This window comes from Piliocolobus tephrosceles, chromosome 8, assembly GCF_002776525.5.
Source record: "Piliocolobus tephrosceles isolate RC106 chromosome 8, ASM277652v3, whole genome shotgun sequence".
NCBI lineage: Eukaryota > Metazoa > Chordata > Mammalia > Primates > Cercopithecidae > Piliocolobus > Piliocolobus tephrosceles.
The window spans coordinates 143418163-143435069 of NC_045441.1; the positions used below are offsets into that span (position 1 = coordinate 143418163).

The 16907-nt window shown below is 46.2% G+C and overlaps 1 protein-coding gene across 1 annotated transcript in view; it reads right to left on the reverse strand.

Moving 5' to 3' along the window:
- Nucleotides 1-16907, reverse strand: part of LOC111551461 (zinc finger protein 532-like) — a 22731-nt gene that overhangs the window by 3359 nt on the left and 2465 nt on the right. Inside the window, 8 exon segments of the mRNA XM_031935975.1 lie at nt 114-287; nt 4350-4431; nt 14812-14884; nt 14887-15388; nt 15390-15721; nt 15724-16308; nt 16310-16506; nt 16509-16875. Of these exon segments, the coding sequence (XP_031791835.1) occupies nt 114-287; nt 4350-4431; nt 14812-14884; nt 14887-15388; nt 15390-15721; nt 15724-16308; nt 16310-16506; nt 16509-16875 (2312 nt within the window).

Sequence of the window (16907 nt, forward strand, 5' to 3'; positions counted from 1 at the left end):
CCAGTGATCCCATCTCCACCTTCAGCTCAGCTGGAAGCTGGACTTCAACAGCTGCTCCAGTGATCCCATCTCCACCTTCAGCTCAGCTGGAAACCGGACTTGGGGGTTGTTACCTTCCCAACATGGGACAAGTCAGAGTTTCCATGTAGCTGAAAGAGGAGGTGGTCTGATTTACAAAGACAGACGAGCCCTCAGCTTCCTGTTTGGCCATCGACAGCCTTCCTGTCACCTCACTGAGGGTGCCTCTGTCCTGACCCGGCACCGTTAAGGTGCAATGGGACGTTGGTCTAGGAGTGAAGGCGATGAGATGAAGGTGGTGGGGGGATGGAGTTAAAAGGGGCTGTCTTTCACTTTGCTTTCTTCATCTGTCCCGCTCCTTAAGGTAGTTGGATTTTTTTCCCCTTGAAAAGGTTATTCCTACAATCGGCCTACAGGAAAAGGAAGATAGACAAAACAAACAAACACAGTGTAAAATGACTCCCCTGGCCTGGCAGCAATGATAACCCACACCATTGACACCAGTATGTTTTCTTATTATTTTACAACAAAAGGGATTGCCTTTTGATGTAACCAAATATGGCATTTTAGAATCTTTTTGACAGGATTCAGTTTATCTTGCTGAGCTTAATTTGTTTTTTTTATTTTTTATGTATTCTAGGTCCAAGTTAATGTTTAAATGAGGCTGAGAAGGGGGAAGGGCTAGAGGAATAACTCTGGCTGTGCCCTGTGATGCTTCACAAGTGCAGCTGGAGGAAAGTGCCTGTCAGTGCAACCAAAACCACATTTGATAGAACAAGAATAACAGCCCAGCTCTTTGATCCATTTAAATAGGACCAACAGGTGCATATGAGAGAACTGGGTCAATGGGTTCTTAGTGTCACAGAAAATATGCTAAAAAACAAAAACCAGCTTGGAGATCACTGTGTGTGTGTGTGTATGTGTGTGTGTACCCTAGACTCTGTGAGTTTAAAATGAACCAAAAGTAGTGCCGGGCACTGTGGCTTACGCCTGTAATCCCAGCACTTTGGGAAGCTGAGATAGGTGGGTTACTTGAGGTCAGGAGTTCGAGACCAGCCTGGCCAACATAGCGAAACCCTGTCTCTACTAAAAATATAAAAAATTAGCTGGGCGTGGTGGCAGGCGCCTGTAATCCCAGCTACTCAGGAGGCTGAGGTGGGAGAATTGCTTGAACCTGGGAGGCAGAGGTTGCAGTGAGCTGAGATCACACGACTGCACTCCAGCCTGGGAGACGGAGTGAGACTCCATCTCAAAAAAATATGTATATACATAAATAAATAAATAAATAAATAAATAAATAAATAAATAAATGAAATGAACCAAAAGATAGAATACACAGGAGGTCTCATTACAGCACAGTAGCTTCAGCCTCTGTCACACTACGTCATCAGCTTATGGTCACTAACATCGTAATGTTCTCCCCTTTTCTGGATTTCTGTATTCCCCTCCACTCGGCTGTTTGTCTATTCATGCACCACTATCTATGACACTTAAAAAAATTACCAACAGAGGCTTTAGAGTTTGTTATGATGCTTAGTAGGCCTTTGTATTAGTCACATACTATGGTTTGAATGTTTGGGTCCAACCAAAATTCAAATGTAGAAAGCTAATAACCCAGGCAATATTGCTAGGAAGTGGAGTCTTTGGGCGATAAGGTCATGGGGGTGCAGCTCTCATGAGTGGAATTTGTGTCCTGTTAATACAGGCTTCAGTGGACTGCCAGGCCCTTTTGCTTTTCCATCTCTTCTGCTATCATGTTTGTCTCTTTTGCCCCTTTGCCTTCTGCCATGTGAGAACAGAGCGTTCAAGGCACCACCTTGGAAGCCAAGAGCAGCTCTCACCAGACACTGAATTTGCTGGCACCTTGATCTCGGACTTCTCAGCCTCTATAACTGTGAGAAAGAAGCTTCTCTTCCTTGTAAATTACTCAGTCTGAGATTTTGTTACAGCAGCAGAAATGGGTAAGACTTCAGTGTTCTCCAAAGAAACAGAATCAAAAGTGTACATATCATAGTACATATTTGTCTTAATATATCTACAACCATGGCTATATTATCTACCTATGTATGTATGTATGTATATATGTATGTATCTCTCTATGAGATTTATTATAAGAGATTGACTTAAACAATTAGAGAGATTAAGAGGTTCAGTTGGTAGACTGGAGAACTTAGAAAGCTGATAGGGTTGTAAGTTGCATCTTAGTCTGAGACCGAAGTCATGAGAAGACCCATGTCCCAGCTTGAAGACAGTCAAGCAGAGGTGGGAACTCTCCTTTATTCCACCTTTTTGTTCTACTGAGGCCCTCAACAGACTGGTTGAGGCCCACTCACACTGGGGAGGGTGACCTGCTTCATGTATCTACAAATTTAAATGTTAATTTCATCTGAAAACATCTTCACAGACACATCCAGATTAATGCCTAACCTGGTATGTAGGCATCCTGTGGTCCAGTCAGGTTGACACATAGCATTAAACATCTCCATATTATTATTATTCTCATGTTCTTCAGGGCATGGCTTTTCTAATATTGTTAAATAATATTTTCCAATTAAACATCATCAACTTGTCTAGCTCCAGACACAACATCGTTGGCATTTTTATTGGGATTGTATCAAATGCCTCAATGCCTAAATCAAACTGTAATCTTTTGGATCATCTTATCCAAGAACCAGGGCTGTCTTTTATTACGTTTTAATACCCTCATTCTTTATCACTCCCTAACCCAGCTTATCTTGTCTCAGCTGCCTGTGAAAAATGAATCAAGGGTCTCAAATGTGCAGTCAGGCTACTCATATGTCTCGTGGTTTAGGAGAACAGAGAGTTCTAACTGCAGTGTTCAGATCAAATCCTCCAGCAAGCATTTATTTCCTAGAACAAAGCCTTCTTAACGAACATAGGTTTCCACCTCATACTGGGTTCTCTTACCTTAAATCTTTCCTGGTAGGAGCAGAAGAATAAATGGAATCTAAGACCGAATGAATCCCCAGCTGGGTGCCACCCTGGCCAGCCTTGCTTAGAAAAGCCGGAGAGCCAGTGAAGTCCCCTATCACGGGCAGCTGTCAATATAGGACCTATTTCTACAGGAAGGTTTCTCCTTTTGCCTGCCGTCCCAGCTACTCCGGAGGCTGAGGTAGGAGGACTGCTTGAGTCCAGGAGATGGAGGCTGCAGCGAGTTGTGATGTCACTACTGCACTCCAGCCTGGGTGACAGAGTGAGACCCTGTCTCTTTTCCCTCAGAGATTGGTTTGCTCTACCCAGAACTTTCCTGACGGGGTTAGTGTCATTGAGATTTTCCCTTACAGCTTTAGGGAGCATGGTGTAATTGTACACTGGTTCAGGCTTTCCCAGGACCACAACAGTATAAGATGGACTCCAGGCTCTCTGCAAGGCTTCTTGCTCCAAAAGACCACTGTAGAAATTGTTGTTTCACCCTAAAAAGTCAGAGACGTAAATTCTCTGTAGCTGGAAGATAATGAATTTCTGTGCCCTGTTTGTGGTAGTTTATCACAGCAGCCACAGGAAATTAATAGAGGTAGCGGGTGCCCTTCTGTTAAATCCTGCATCCTTTCATATCGTCAAAAGGCAAACAGTCATTGTTTCGTGAACTGGGGAAGGTGTTAGCTCCGTCATCCTGAGGTTCGCTGCTCTTTGCATTAGGGAACTGTGGTGTTCTGAGCAGTGTTCCTCGCACCGAGCGGTTTGGAGAGGACTCAGGCTCCTGAGGCCTCAGTGCCATCTGGCTGCTACTATGTGCAAGCATGCAGTCCCCACGCTTCTACCCCAACTCCAGGGACTTTCTTCTCCCATCCCCCACTGCTTTTAATGATGTGAGTAGTTATGGTTCTGTGGGAATACGAGAGCTATCTAAAGTATTGTGACTTCAAATAACTTCAGTTCAATTACAAGACCATGGTGACCACATTCTGAAAGATGAGTCTAAGATCCTGGGAGCACATTCATATGTTGTTATTTATGCCACCTGGTGATCTTGAAACTTCTACAGATGTGGGGGTGGGGTTGAGATCAGTACCGATTTGGCAACATTTAGCATTGAACCACGTAGGCTTCCTACATAGCAAGTTTGCACATGGACTATAGGCACAGAATGAAACTTAACCCAAAACATGGTATCTAGTTCCCTGAGTGGTATTTGGAGCCATCAGAGTGCTTCCCCCGGAGCACAGCATCCTGGCCTGGGGTTGCTCCTGTCTTGGCCACCTTTTCAGTGTGCTCACCGGGGAGCCAGGGGTTGGGTATCTTCCTTCTCCATCCTGAGAGTCAGAGGCTGCCATCTTGCCTCGTGGTGGTGGCACAACCTCTCCCCCAACCTGCAGGCCACCTCTACAGGCCCCTGTTCCTCCACTATCCTCTTAGCCACTGCTGTGCCAGTTTTATCTTGTACTTTACTGCCTGTTGGGCACAATGTGCCATGGTCCCTGAGCACACCTGCACAAGTTTGCTGACCATGCCTGGAATGCAAGACCCTTCCTCCTCTTTGACAGAGCAGGAGCACCACCATCTTGGACAAACACCACCATTCTAAGTCCCCCTTGATTAAAAATCTGCCTAAATCTAGCCTCCAAACATCAGCCTAATGGCTAATGTCAGCATAACCAGAAACATTCCAACCCTGAGATAAACCCCTCTCTGGCCAGAAATATGCCAACCAGAGACATTTCAACCCCACAATAGACTATCCCTCATATATAAATATTCAGAACCTAATATAAGCTCCCATCTTCCAAAACCCTTAAATATCCTTAGTCTGTAGGAGACAATGGTCCTGACCGAGATTGGCCACAAGTCCCTCTCAGGTTTATTCTCTAAAACAAACCTGTCTTTGACTGTTGAGCCACTTTTAGTTTTTTTTTTCCCCTCTTTCTTGAACTCTTATGCTCTTTACTTGGGCCATTTCTCAAGGTAGCATGTGCAGTGAATATCCTTGAGAGAAAAGATAACACTGGCCCCCGGACAAGGAGCAGGCTTACTTCCACTTGCCACAAAGGCAGTTGATTCTCCAAGCTCAATAAACCTCTCCTCTAACCCAACCTCTTGCATGGGCATCATCCACTCAAGCTCACCTGTTGCTCCCGTGGAACTTTAAAACAATCTATTACCCATTTTATTGACCTTTTTGGCTGAATGCATATAAATTATACATTTGAATCTACATTAATCTGTAAGTTAATACGACTTTTAAACTTTTCTAGATAATGCAAATTAAAAATATCATAGTATACATTAGATACAACTTTATGGATGGGACACATGCAAATTATTTATTTTGTCAGGCTGCTCATGTTCATTTTTACAGAGCAGGAAGGACTTTACAATTCCGGAGTCTCAATAGAATTTACAACACTAAGTAAGCAAATGTATCTCAACAGCAAATACTATACCTGCTTTAAGACACATCCTAACATATACATTTAAATAATCTTGACTGTAAAATGTTTATATAAATTAGCTACATTAGTGGCTGTCTTGGTTTGTGCTACTATAACAAAATACCACAGACTGGTTAATTTATAAAGAATAGAAATCTATTTTTCACAGTTCTGGAGTCTGGGAAATTCAAGATCAAGGCGCCAGTGGGTTTACTGTGTGCTCTCTGCTTCCAAGATGGTGCCTTCTGAGACGAACATTGCGTAAGGCCTCTCTTACAAGGGTCTTAATCTTATTTACAAGGAAGAAGCCCTCATGGCCTAATCCCTTCACAAAGAATCCCCTCTTAATACCATCACACTAGCAACACCTGAGTTTACAGGAAGACACATTCAACCATAGCAATAGTTCAAAGATGATTACAGAAAACCTAAAACACATTTAAGACACTATCTCTTTACTACTAGACAACCCCTGTTGTACAACATAAGCCAGTGTGATTTGTATTAAATACCACAAAACACTGAGAATTATCATCAGTCTACTAATGGGACATATAAGAGCTGCCAGATATTCACTCTTTAAGCTAGTACGTTTATGTTAGGAATGTATTAGAACAGCAGAAAAAGACAGAAACAGAAAATTCTGGCTATTACTTTTGTCATATACTACATTGATTTCTTCTTTAAAAAAAAAAAGTAAAAAAGGTCCTTTGTCTGTGACACACAAGTCTCATGTCTTCTGCCAGCATCCAGAAACAGTCCCTGGCTGGCTTCCTGGGGTATAAGAGCCTTTCTAGTTGCTGATAGTTTAGGCAGTGAGGATGGGAGGTGAGGATATCGTGCATACAGTGAGGATACAGATGTGACTTTCTGAAGAGAGGGGACAAGGGCCATTGTGACATGGGTTAGGGGATGTGAGACGATTCCCTGGGATCTGGTAACAAATGATGGACTAGGTTGGGGCTGAAGGGGTCCTCCACTGCCTGCCTATTAGAGACTGAGACTGAGCAGTGGGAACTAGGATTGTGATAAGCTGCCCAAATGGTGCTCAGGGGTTGCTGTCTCTTCTGGAGGGAGGAGAAAGAGATGCTATTGTGTCCGTGAACAGTAAGCCTCAAGGTCCCAAGCAAAGGACATGTGACTGTGAAGTCAGAAGTTCCCCACCCCAAGCTCATGGACTTGCCAGACGCTGGGTTTGCACTGGGAGAGACATGGGAGATGGGGCGATGCCCACCCTAGAGTGAGAAGCCAAAGAAAAGCAGCCTCCTCCACTCACCACAGCAGCCCCATGGGCTGGCATCTTCCCTCCCTGAGCTCCGGGTCCCCTGTGACTGTTGACACATCCCAAGTGTGCATGTGAAACTCCTCTGCCTATGTTCCCACAGGAGGAAATGGGCCTGGCCAAAACCCTCTGCAGGAAGGGAAGTTAAAGGGATCTGTGAGTGTACCTTTTGGGCCAATTTGAAGTGCCACTCTTGTTGCTTCTAGACCCAAATCTACGGTAGAAATGGAGATGGTAATGCCAAGGTAGGAGGATTGCTTGAGCCCAAGAGTTCCAAACCAGGCTGGGCAATGTGACAAAACCCTGTCTCTAAAAAAAAAAAACCCAAAACCCAAAAAACCCACAAAAATTAGGCGGGTGTGGTGGTGTGTGCCTACTGTAGTGCCAGCTCCTCGGGAGGCTGAAGTCAGAGGATTGTTTGAGCCTGGGAGGTCAAGGCTACGGTGAGCCACGATGGTGCCACTGCACACCAGCCTGGGCAACAGAGCAAGACCTTGTCTCAAGGAAGAAGAAGAAGAAGAAAAAGAAGGAGGAGGAGGAGGAGAAGAAGGAGAAGGAAGTAATCAATGTGGTACATACTTGAACATCCCAATCCCTACAGTGCCAGAGGGGATCCTCCCAGCTGGGGAGGAGCTCCAGGTAGAAGGTTGCAAGTGGGACAAGCTGGGCTGCCACTTGCCCCTGGGGGCTGGGGGACGCATTAGGATCCAGCAGAAGCCTCCCTGCCCTCTTACGTCCATACTTGCCACTGTACAGATGCTGCCCTGCAGGTCAAGAGACAGAAGCTCCTTCTAAAAGAACCCAGTTGTGATGTCATCATACCTCTATCAACAGGGGTGACTGACACTAACCCACACATGAAGTTTCCCAGGACTGTGTGTGCATATCCACTGCTTTTGAGCCTTCTAGCCCTTAAGAAAAACTTCTGTGCCTCTCACACCCACCTCCAAAAAGGAAGCCCAGTGCTTTGTAGGGGGATTCTTTGAACCGGGGACAGAAATATGCTCTCTTGGGCATTCTACTTGGTTCTTTATATTGTCTAACTCATAAACCAGCACCTCTAAGTGGGGTCCAATCCAGTGAGTGGCATAGGAAGCTGTCCAGTGAGCTGTGGCACCCCTCTGGACCTTTGGGTCTGCACAACTGTAATGTCCTCTTTAGTGAGCTACAAGTTGCGTGACTGCTGGTCTTGCTGATCGCATTCTCTGGGGAAGGGAGGCAGTCTCCACTCAGAGGCACACATTGACACTTTGGATTCATTGATTTCCTGACATAGCTACTAAGTGCGCCCCTCTTTAAAAGGGGGGCAGCCATTAGCCTTCTACTGAGCTCTTATTAAAGTTGAACATCTGATGCACTAATCCTTATGACTCTCAAGCTAATGTACCCATTATGCCAATGTTGGTGGGTGGGTCAACTTGGACTGGGTCTCTGGCAAGGGCATTGCCCGGCAGTCCTTGCTGGTCATAAGGGGAGGGTCTCTGGCAAGGGCTTTGCCCGGCAGTCCTTGCTGGTCATAAGGGGAGGGTATGTGTGAAGACACAATCAGCATTTCCCTAGCGTGACCTCAGTTTTGCATGAAGGGATGGCAGCTGCCCCTTTGAAAGTGTGCAGTGTTGGGTGAATATGGCTCAGCCATTGTGCCCCCCAGCTGACCTAGTCAGCAAATAGAGGCTACCCAGGGATCGCCATGACCTTGGAGGCCAAGGACCTTGCAGCTGGGAAGACCCTGGGATTCCTGACAGTGCAGGCTGCCTGCTGCCTCCATCCCTTGCAGTGGGCAGTCAGTCCTCTCTTGAAGCAGGTTCTGCGGCTGCATCTACCACAGCGAGGGGTTGGGCTGCTATGGAACCTGGGTGCTGACTGAGGCATCAAAACGCCCATTAGGAATAGGTAAATATGAGACCCTTATGACGGCTCTCTGCTCAGCTGAGTTCCTGACGGAAGACCCATCTGAGGGCCCCTGTGTAATTCCACTTCTGCTGCCCATGAAGGATGTGTTTCTGGTTTTCTCTATGTGACAAATCACGTTTCCTATAGGGCCTACCCTACTGCAGCTTCACAAACATTGATGGCAAAGGAAGTAGAATTCATGCAAAAAATCCTGTTATGTGTTTTTAACAGGAAAACAAATCATTACATGAGAAATCTGGAGTTCTACTGTGAATCAGGAGTTATGAAAGCTGCCACTTCACTAGACAATGCTTTTGACTGCAAATATCAACATGCAAACTTTCACTTAAAAAGTGGGGAATATCTAGGATCTCTGAATGCAAATTTGAGAGGTAAAGTGGGCCTCAGACATGAGAATCATGGTTCAGTTTGTCCCATCCATGAAAACAGAATACAATCAGTCCCCTCTTTGAGAAAGAAAAGCATGGATCAGACACACGGCTCCCTCCCTGAAGGAGGGAACCACCTTCTAGTCAAGGGGAAGCGAGGAAGGAAGCCGCCCAGCCTTACAGTTATTCAGAGCTTGTGTTTGTGCTAACACAAGAGGCTAACTCCACAACCTAGTGAACAAAATAAAACTTTGGCAGGCCCACCACTCAGTCTGCAGCAGAGGACTCGAGACATATGTGATGTGTCTTGGATCCAGTCCGTCCCACGGACAGTTTTTCTGGTATCCTCCATATGACAAAAATACGTGAGTGCTGTGTTAGTTTCCTATGGCTGCCATAACAAATTGCAATAAACTTGGTGGCTTTAAAACACACCTGGATTACCTGACAGTTCTGGAGGCTAACACAGGCCTCATTAGATTAAAATGGAGGTTTCTGCAGGGCTGCATGCCTTTCTGGATGCTCTAGGGGAGAATCTGTCCCCATGACATTTTTAGGGTCTAGAGGCTGCCCACATTCCTTGGCTGGTGCCCTTCCTCCGTCTTCCAAGCCGGTAGCGCTGCCTCCCTCTGCCTTTGTCCACAGTCACACCCTGTTTAGCTCTGATCTCCTCCCTCATCCACTGTTTGTTTGTTTGTTTCTGAGACAGAATCTCACTCTGTTGCCCCAGCTGGAGTGCAGTGGCACAATCACGGCTCACTGTAGTCTTGACTTCCCAGGCTCAGGCAATCCTCCTACCTCAGCCTCCGCAGTAGCTGGGACTAGAGGCATGCACCACCATGCTCAACTAAGTTTTGCATTTTTTTGTACAGATGGCATTTCACCATATTGCCCAGGCTGGTCTCGAACTCCTGAGCTCAAGTAATCCACCTGCCTCGGCCTCCCAAAGTGCTGGGATGATGGCATAAATCACTGCATCCTGCCCCACTTGTAGGGATCCATGTATTACATTGGGCCCATCCAGATAACCCACGATCGTCTCCCTACGTGCATATTGGCAACCTCCATTCCCCTTCACCTGTAACACAACCCTGAATTCTGGAGATTAGGTCCTGGACATCTTCGGGAGGCCATGATTCTGCCTGCCTCATTTACCCACTCAAATGTGATCTTCAGTCATGAGGACATCAAGGTTTGTAAGACATGTTTTCAGTCATTGTGAAAAGTCACAGCCCGAGCTCGGCTTCTCCAGGAGTGCTGGCTTCCAGTCCAGATGTAATTGAACAGGACACAAATTTACTAAGCCTTCAGCATCCCCTCCACCTCCGTCCCTTCTTCAAGCTAGACCTTTCCATTCTCTGAGGCTGAGTCGCAGCGGCTCTGGGGTTTTGAAGTAGCGGGAGTTCTGCTGTCTTCCCCACACTGGAGTTAGGAGGCCACTGTTCTCCCCGAAGCCTGGAACACCCAGAGAGCTTTGTTCTTTCACACACTCTCTGCTTCTGCTGAACCCGACACTGCTTCCCTTTGAGGTGCCAAGGGGGCTGCAGCGTCGCTGGAGTCCCCTCAACAGCGACTTGAAGAAGAAAAGAGGGACAATCTCTTTCAGAAGAGAGAAAAATCTCCCCAGTTCTCTTCCCACCGGTCAGCTGACTTCCCCTGACTGGCCAGATGGGGTCCCATTACTAAGCCAATCACCGTCAAAGAAATGTGATTGCTGCGCTTGGCTTGATAATTGTCTTTGTCTCAGACCCTGAGACAAGGGCTTGGCTGCCATATGCTTTTTTATTTATTTTTATTTTTATTTATTTATTTTTTTGATGCAGAGTCTTGGTCTGCTGCCCAGGCTGGAGTGCAGTGGTGCAATCTCAACTCACTGCAACCTCCACCTCCCAGGTTCAAGTGATTCTCCTGCCTCAGCCTCCCAAGTAGCTGGGACTACAGGCATGTGCCACCAAGCCCAGCTAATTTTTTGTATTTTTAGTAGAGACAGGGTTTTGCCATGTTGGACAGATTGGTTTTGAACTCCTGACCTCAGGAGATCCGCCTGCCTCAACCTCTCAACGTGCTGGGATTACAGGCACGAGCGACAGCACCTGGCCTCTGTTTTTGGGAAGTGATCTCAGGAAGGAAGATTGAGGGAGGGTGGCAGACCTATTACAGGGTGCACTCAGGAGCACGCTGCCCATGCGAGCAGCTGGGTGTCTCCCTGGGGACCCTCTGAGGAGCTGTGTAGAATATGGCTCAGAACGGACCTGCCAAGAAACATGGAATATGGGCTATTTGTCCATAACTCTGTACCCTTAAGGGCATTGAATCCTTGTCACTTCCAGGGCAGGCTGAGGAAACCGCCCCCCACCCCACCTCACCCCAGTGCGATAATAGGCAGAGCCACAGACAGAGGCAGGACTTAGACAGGGAAGCTGCTAGTGTGCACGTGGACTGTCCGCTACAGCATGGGGTGGACTCAAGGTGGCTGAGAGGACATGGGGCAGGGCACCAACCTCACTGATGCCAGGACCTCCCCCACGACAGCGTGGGTAGAGAGGACAGCTTAGCCTCAGGCCAAACAAACCCGCCCAGGCTTGGTGTCTCCTCCTGGCACTGCTTCTGGGAAGCACTTCAGAGTTTCAAAGTTGTGGTGGTAAGTGTCCCTGCAGTGAGAACATGGGACTTCACATGCGGCTTAGTGGGCACATAGACCACTCAGCCTGAAGGCTGACTGATTGAATTTGGAAATCAACGAGGTAATTCACTGCGGGAGGAAAGGCTGGCCAGAGCGTTCCCAGCAGCTGTGTGTGATGGGCAGGACCAGAGGCCCCCACCCACGAAGGCACGGTCATGCAGTGTTACAGGGACCCTCCTCCCCTTGGCTCACAATCACTCTGCCCTGACAGCAGCTGGGTGCTGGGCCCAGGTTTATCCCTTGGGGGGAAGAAGACCAGGTAGGTGGAGACTTCACTTTTCTGAGGCTGCTCCAAAGAATGGTGACTCTGACCTTGGAGGACACATGGAGACTTGGGGCTGGAGGAAAACTTCCCATAAAGGCTTGGATTGGGAATAGGAGCCTGACTTCGGCTTGTTTATACAAATAGAAATAAAAGCCATTTTTAAAACATCCCCTGCAGTTTCACCCAAGGTCAACTATTAGTGGACTTGAAGAGGGCAGGAGATGAAGCATGTGTATGGGAATTCCGCTCACAGCCCCCAGCCCAGAGTTTTCCTGAAGTCCAGGCTGAGTCGAATGTGAAGGGATGATCGACTGAGGGGCTGTCGGTTCACAGGGAAGCCAGCTTCTCTTCCTGGGGTGATTCCAGCTTCTCTTCCTGGGGTGATTTCAGTGTGTCCTTACTAGACCGAAGACCAATATCCCAGGCGGGCTGCTTTCAAACTCATTGACCCATGAGACCCAAGGACTAAGCTCTGATTTTTTATCTTGCCCAAATTCTAAGGGGTCTGGGGAGTCATGTGCTACAAACCGTAAGTTCTCATCAGATGGGTTTTATTTAATCCTGTGTATTGTGACTTACTTTCCAATCTGACTCTGGCATAACAAAGGAAAACATCAAAACGTTTTGCCGCAAAACATGTTTCTCTGCCATATCTTAAAATTACCCTGCAAAGTCTCTTGCGGGAAAAATCCACATTCTATAGAGAATCCCCTTCCCCCTTTGTTTTCCCTCCTTTCTTTCCAGATCCTGGAGATAATCAATTAAGAGACAGGCACCCTTTTAGGTTCAATAAGAAACATTTTACAACCTGCTGTCTCTGAAGTCTGCTATCTGAAAGATTCATCTGCACAATACAACTTGGTGTCCACAATCCTTTATCTTAACCTGAACATTCCTTTCGATGGATCCCAGGTCTTCAGATAAACTCAACCGTCAACCAGAAAATAATTAAATTTACCTATAGCCTGGAAGCTCCCCATTGCTTTGAGTTGGCCTGCCTTTCTGAACCAAACCAATGTATTTCTTTTCTTTTCTTTTCTTTTTCCAAATGTCCCACATTTATTTACATATGAAATGTGTTTCATACAGTTAAGATGGATGGAGTGTATAACACCTGACAGCAGCAAGACCTTTCGAGGAAACGAACGTTGACTACAGTATATCATGCAAGTATCTATATATACACAAAATAATTATTTTTCTTTAAAAAAAAGTACAAAACATGTTCAGGGATAAATACAAAATATAAAATGCAAAATAAAACACAAAACAAAACCAAAAAATAGAGCTCTCTCAGAGGACTATAAACGGAAGGGACCGAACAGTACCTCTGCTGCATTTTAATAAAGCAGAACTACAGACGTTAAATATACTTCTTGAAATGGCTGAACTAAACCCGGGTGGCTCAGTGCTTAAGGGAACGGCCAATTGCAATACACAAGTGGCTGCATTGATAAGTCAGTGGTTGACGTTGTGCTTCCCCCCAAAAAAGTACCAGAATGTCAGGCCTCTGAGCCCAAGCTAAGCCATCGTATCCCCTGTGACCTGCCTGTACACATCCAGATGACCTGAAGCAACTGAAGATCCACAAAAGAAGTGAAAATAGCCTTAACTGATGACATTCCACCATTGTGATTTGTTCCTGCCCCACCCTAACTGATACGATATATTCTCCCCCGCCTTTAAGAAAGTACTTTGTAATATTCTCCCCCGGCCCTTGAGAAGGTACTTTGTTCGCCTATCCCAAACCTGTAAGAACTAATGATAATCCCACCGCCCTTTGCTGACTCTCTTTTCAGCCCACCTGCACCCAGGTGAAACCAACAGCCTTGTTGCTCACACAAAGCAAGTCTCTGGTTGCTGGTCTCTTCACGCGGACGCGCGTGACGCACAGCGTTTGGCAGCAGCACACGGAACAGGAAATGCCAACTCTTTTGACAGCAAAGGGTTAAGTCAACTGATCGTATTTTTTTCTGTCAAGAGCCAGAGAAATACTTGATGTTCTTAGTTGTGTTTCTGTAATAGTTAATAAATGACATGACAAAAACCTGACTATATAAATCTATTGGTCTAACTACGTATTTGTAACTTTTATAGTAGTCCAGCCCTTTTGTTACTTTCCCGCCTTGCGCTCTTAAAGCCAGCTTTGCAGATCTGCCCAGAAAACCAGTCCCAAGTTTTTTTTCTTTAGAATAGCCTTCCCCATTCCTCAAAATGGAATTGAGGAAATCAGCATTCCTTAGTAGATTCCTGGCTTCAGTTTTTATCCACGACTGGGAAAGGAGCGACCTACAAGGCTGCTCTAAACACCCGCTGGCGTGGCCTGAAGGCAAAGCTGCGCCCACACTGGAGTGCTGTTGTCTCAAACGTGAACTCACTCCCTCAGGGCAGGCATATCCAGGAAGTGCTAAGACACTTAAAAGTTCCTGGTGCTTTTGAGATCCACAATTCCTTACAATTTATGTAGTGAATTCTAAAAATTGAAAACACTAAAAAAGTCATTATTTTAGCCTGACTGTAGTTAACCCATTCAAAATCCAAACATACAAAATGGTTTATTTGAATTCAGAACTCCCCCCATTACTAAGAACTCTGTTTTAAAGAAACAGTACCAAAAGAAAAATTCTAACCCAAAACAACTAAAATCGTTTTCCACTAAATACTGACACAAACATGTAGCAAAGAGTATAAAAAGTTATTCATTTAAATATATACCAACTCTTTGAAACTCAAAAACTGTTTTAATTAATACTTATTGAGGATATATACGATGAGGTGAAGAAGGAAGGTATGTTGAAGGAGAATATATTGCAACAGCATACACAGTACTGTTAACTCTATTATACTGCAAACTTTCTGTAACAAAAATGTCTTTTTTATTCCAATTGGACAGGGATTTTCCTCATGGAGCATCTGTGGCTGTTTCTCAGCTGAGCTCATCCTTTTGGATTTGATGAATCCAAAAAATACTCATATGCGTGTGTTCGCATGCGAGTATTTAAGGCAGCTTCAGTTTCAAAAGTTTTTGTGCACACTTTGCACTTTCTGTCTGACACGGCGCCATTGGGGGATTCATCCTCGTGGCTGGGTTTGTTCTCCTGTTGGTTATTGTCCCCAGCCCCATTTTGCTTGGACACTGGCTGAGGTTCCTTTAACCCGTGTACGATGAGGAGGTGCCTGGCCAGAGAGACGTGAGACGTGCAGCAGAGGCCACACTCCCGGCACTGGGAGGAAGAACCATCGGATTTGTGCTGAGGGATGTGTTCGTGGAACTGCAGCAGGTTTTTGGCGGTGAAGCCACACACGGCACACCTGTGAACCTGCAAAACATTGATTTTCAGCTTTTTCAGTGGTTGAGTGATTGCTCCTCGGGGGGGCCTGAACTCCAGAACTGGTTCTTACAACTTCCGCTTGGGACTGGGGACCTTGGTGTCTTCTTTTATTTCTGCTTCCTCCTCATTGGTGGCGTGTCATTTCTTTCAGGGCAGCGTCCTTAATGCCGTGCACCAGCTGGACGTGCTTCTCCAGCATCTGTCGTTTGGTAAAGGTTCTTCTGGAGTCTGGGCAGTGTGAGCAGGCGTACACTTTCCTGATGACTCTGTGTTTGATCCGGCTGTGCCGGCACAGGCTGTGGGACGAGCTGAAAGGCTTGTCACACTGGCGGCAGGGGTGTTTCTTCACTTGCTTCCCGTGCTCCTTCCTTGCGTGGGATATGTACACATCTCCCTGCATGAACAGGCGGCCACACTCCCAACACGTCCACCCAGGCCTGGCCACTTTCTTGGTTTCCATTGATTTTTTTTCACAGGAGATGGAGATTTTTTTTCCAATTTCTCTTTCCCATTCACGGATTTGGTGTCCTCTTTGTTCTGATTTGCTACATTTTGAGTTTCAGGCTTAATGCTCAAAGGCAAGTTTATACCCAAGTTTGGAGGCCCTTCAATACTTTTCAATGTTCCGTGCACAGACTTGATACGGTCCATCATAAGGTGCTTCTGTGCATATAAAAGAGAACAGTCTGGACACTTGAAAACAGACACCTTCTGGTTTTCAATGTGTTGGTCAAAGTGGTGATACAGCAAGGTTTGCAGGGTGAACACGGTGTCACACATGGAACACTTACATATTATTTCTGGTTCTTCTATCTTGACGCCGGGATGCTGTGTGTCAGCGTGGGAATGTGTGCTTGGGGCAGACTTAAACGCCATTGGACAAATAGGACACTTATCGAAGACTTCACAGTGAGAATCTTGAATGTGAGACTTCAGAGCAGCCCCATCAGAGTACACAACATTGCAATGCACACGTCGAAAACCAGCGCTTCTCGTGTAGTGCAGACAGTTCTTGGTGACGTGGGCCTGGAAGTGCACAGACCTGCCGATGGCCCCCACACTCAGGGCAAGTGTAGGGAGATTTGTGCTGATGGATTCTCTGGTGTGATGCATAACTGCACCGGTTAGGAAGCGGCATCTGGCAGATGGTGCAAGTCTTTTGTCCACTCGTATCTGCAGCTTGCTGGAAATGTGTAGCCAGTGACGTCTCGTCCTGGAAGACTTCATTACACTCCTAACGTTTTAGACTATGTCACACAGTTTGGAGGGGTCTTCATCTAGGGGCACAGCTGCAATGATGGGAGTGCTTGAAGGAGCCGATATGACTGTCCCAGTTATGCCAGACTGAGTTTTTGCGACAGTGTGTGTGCTGGCTCTCACAGGGCTCTGAAGAGTGGAAGTTGAAGTGGAAGTATTGCTTGATGGAGAAACTGTCATTTGATCTGCTGGGACTGACTTTAAAATTAAGTGAGAGCATTGCATTACCACCCCTTTCTCCTTATGCCCACAGGCATGGGAAAGGAGGCTGCATTTGTTGTAAAAAACGAGGTTCTTTGTACAATGGTTGCACGTTACTTTGGTGCACACGCTCCATCTGTCGCAGCTCTGGATCAGACTCTCAGACTCTTTTCTTTTTTCTTTTTTTTTTTTTTTTT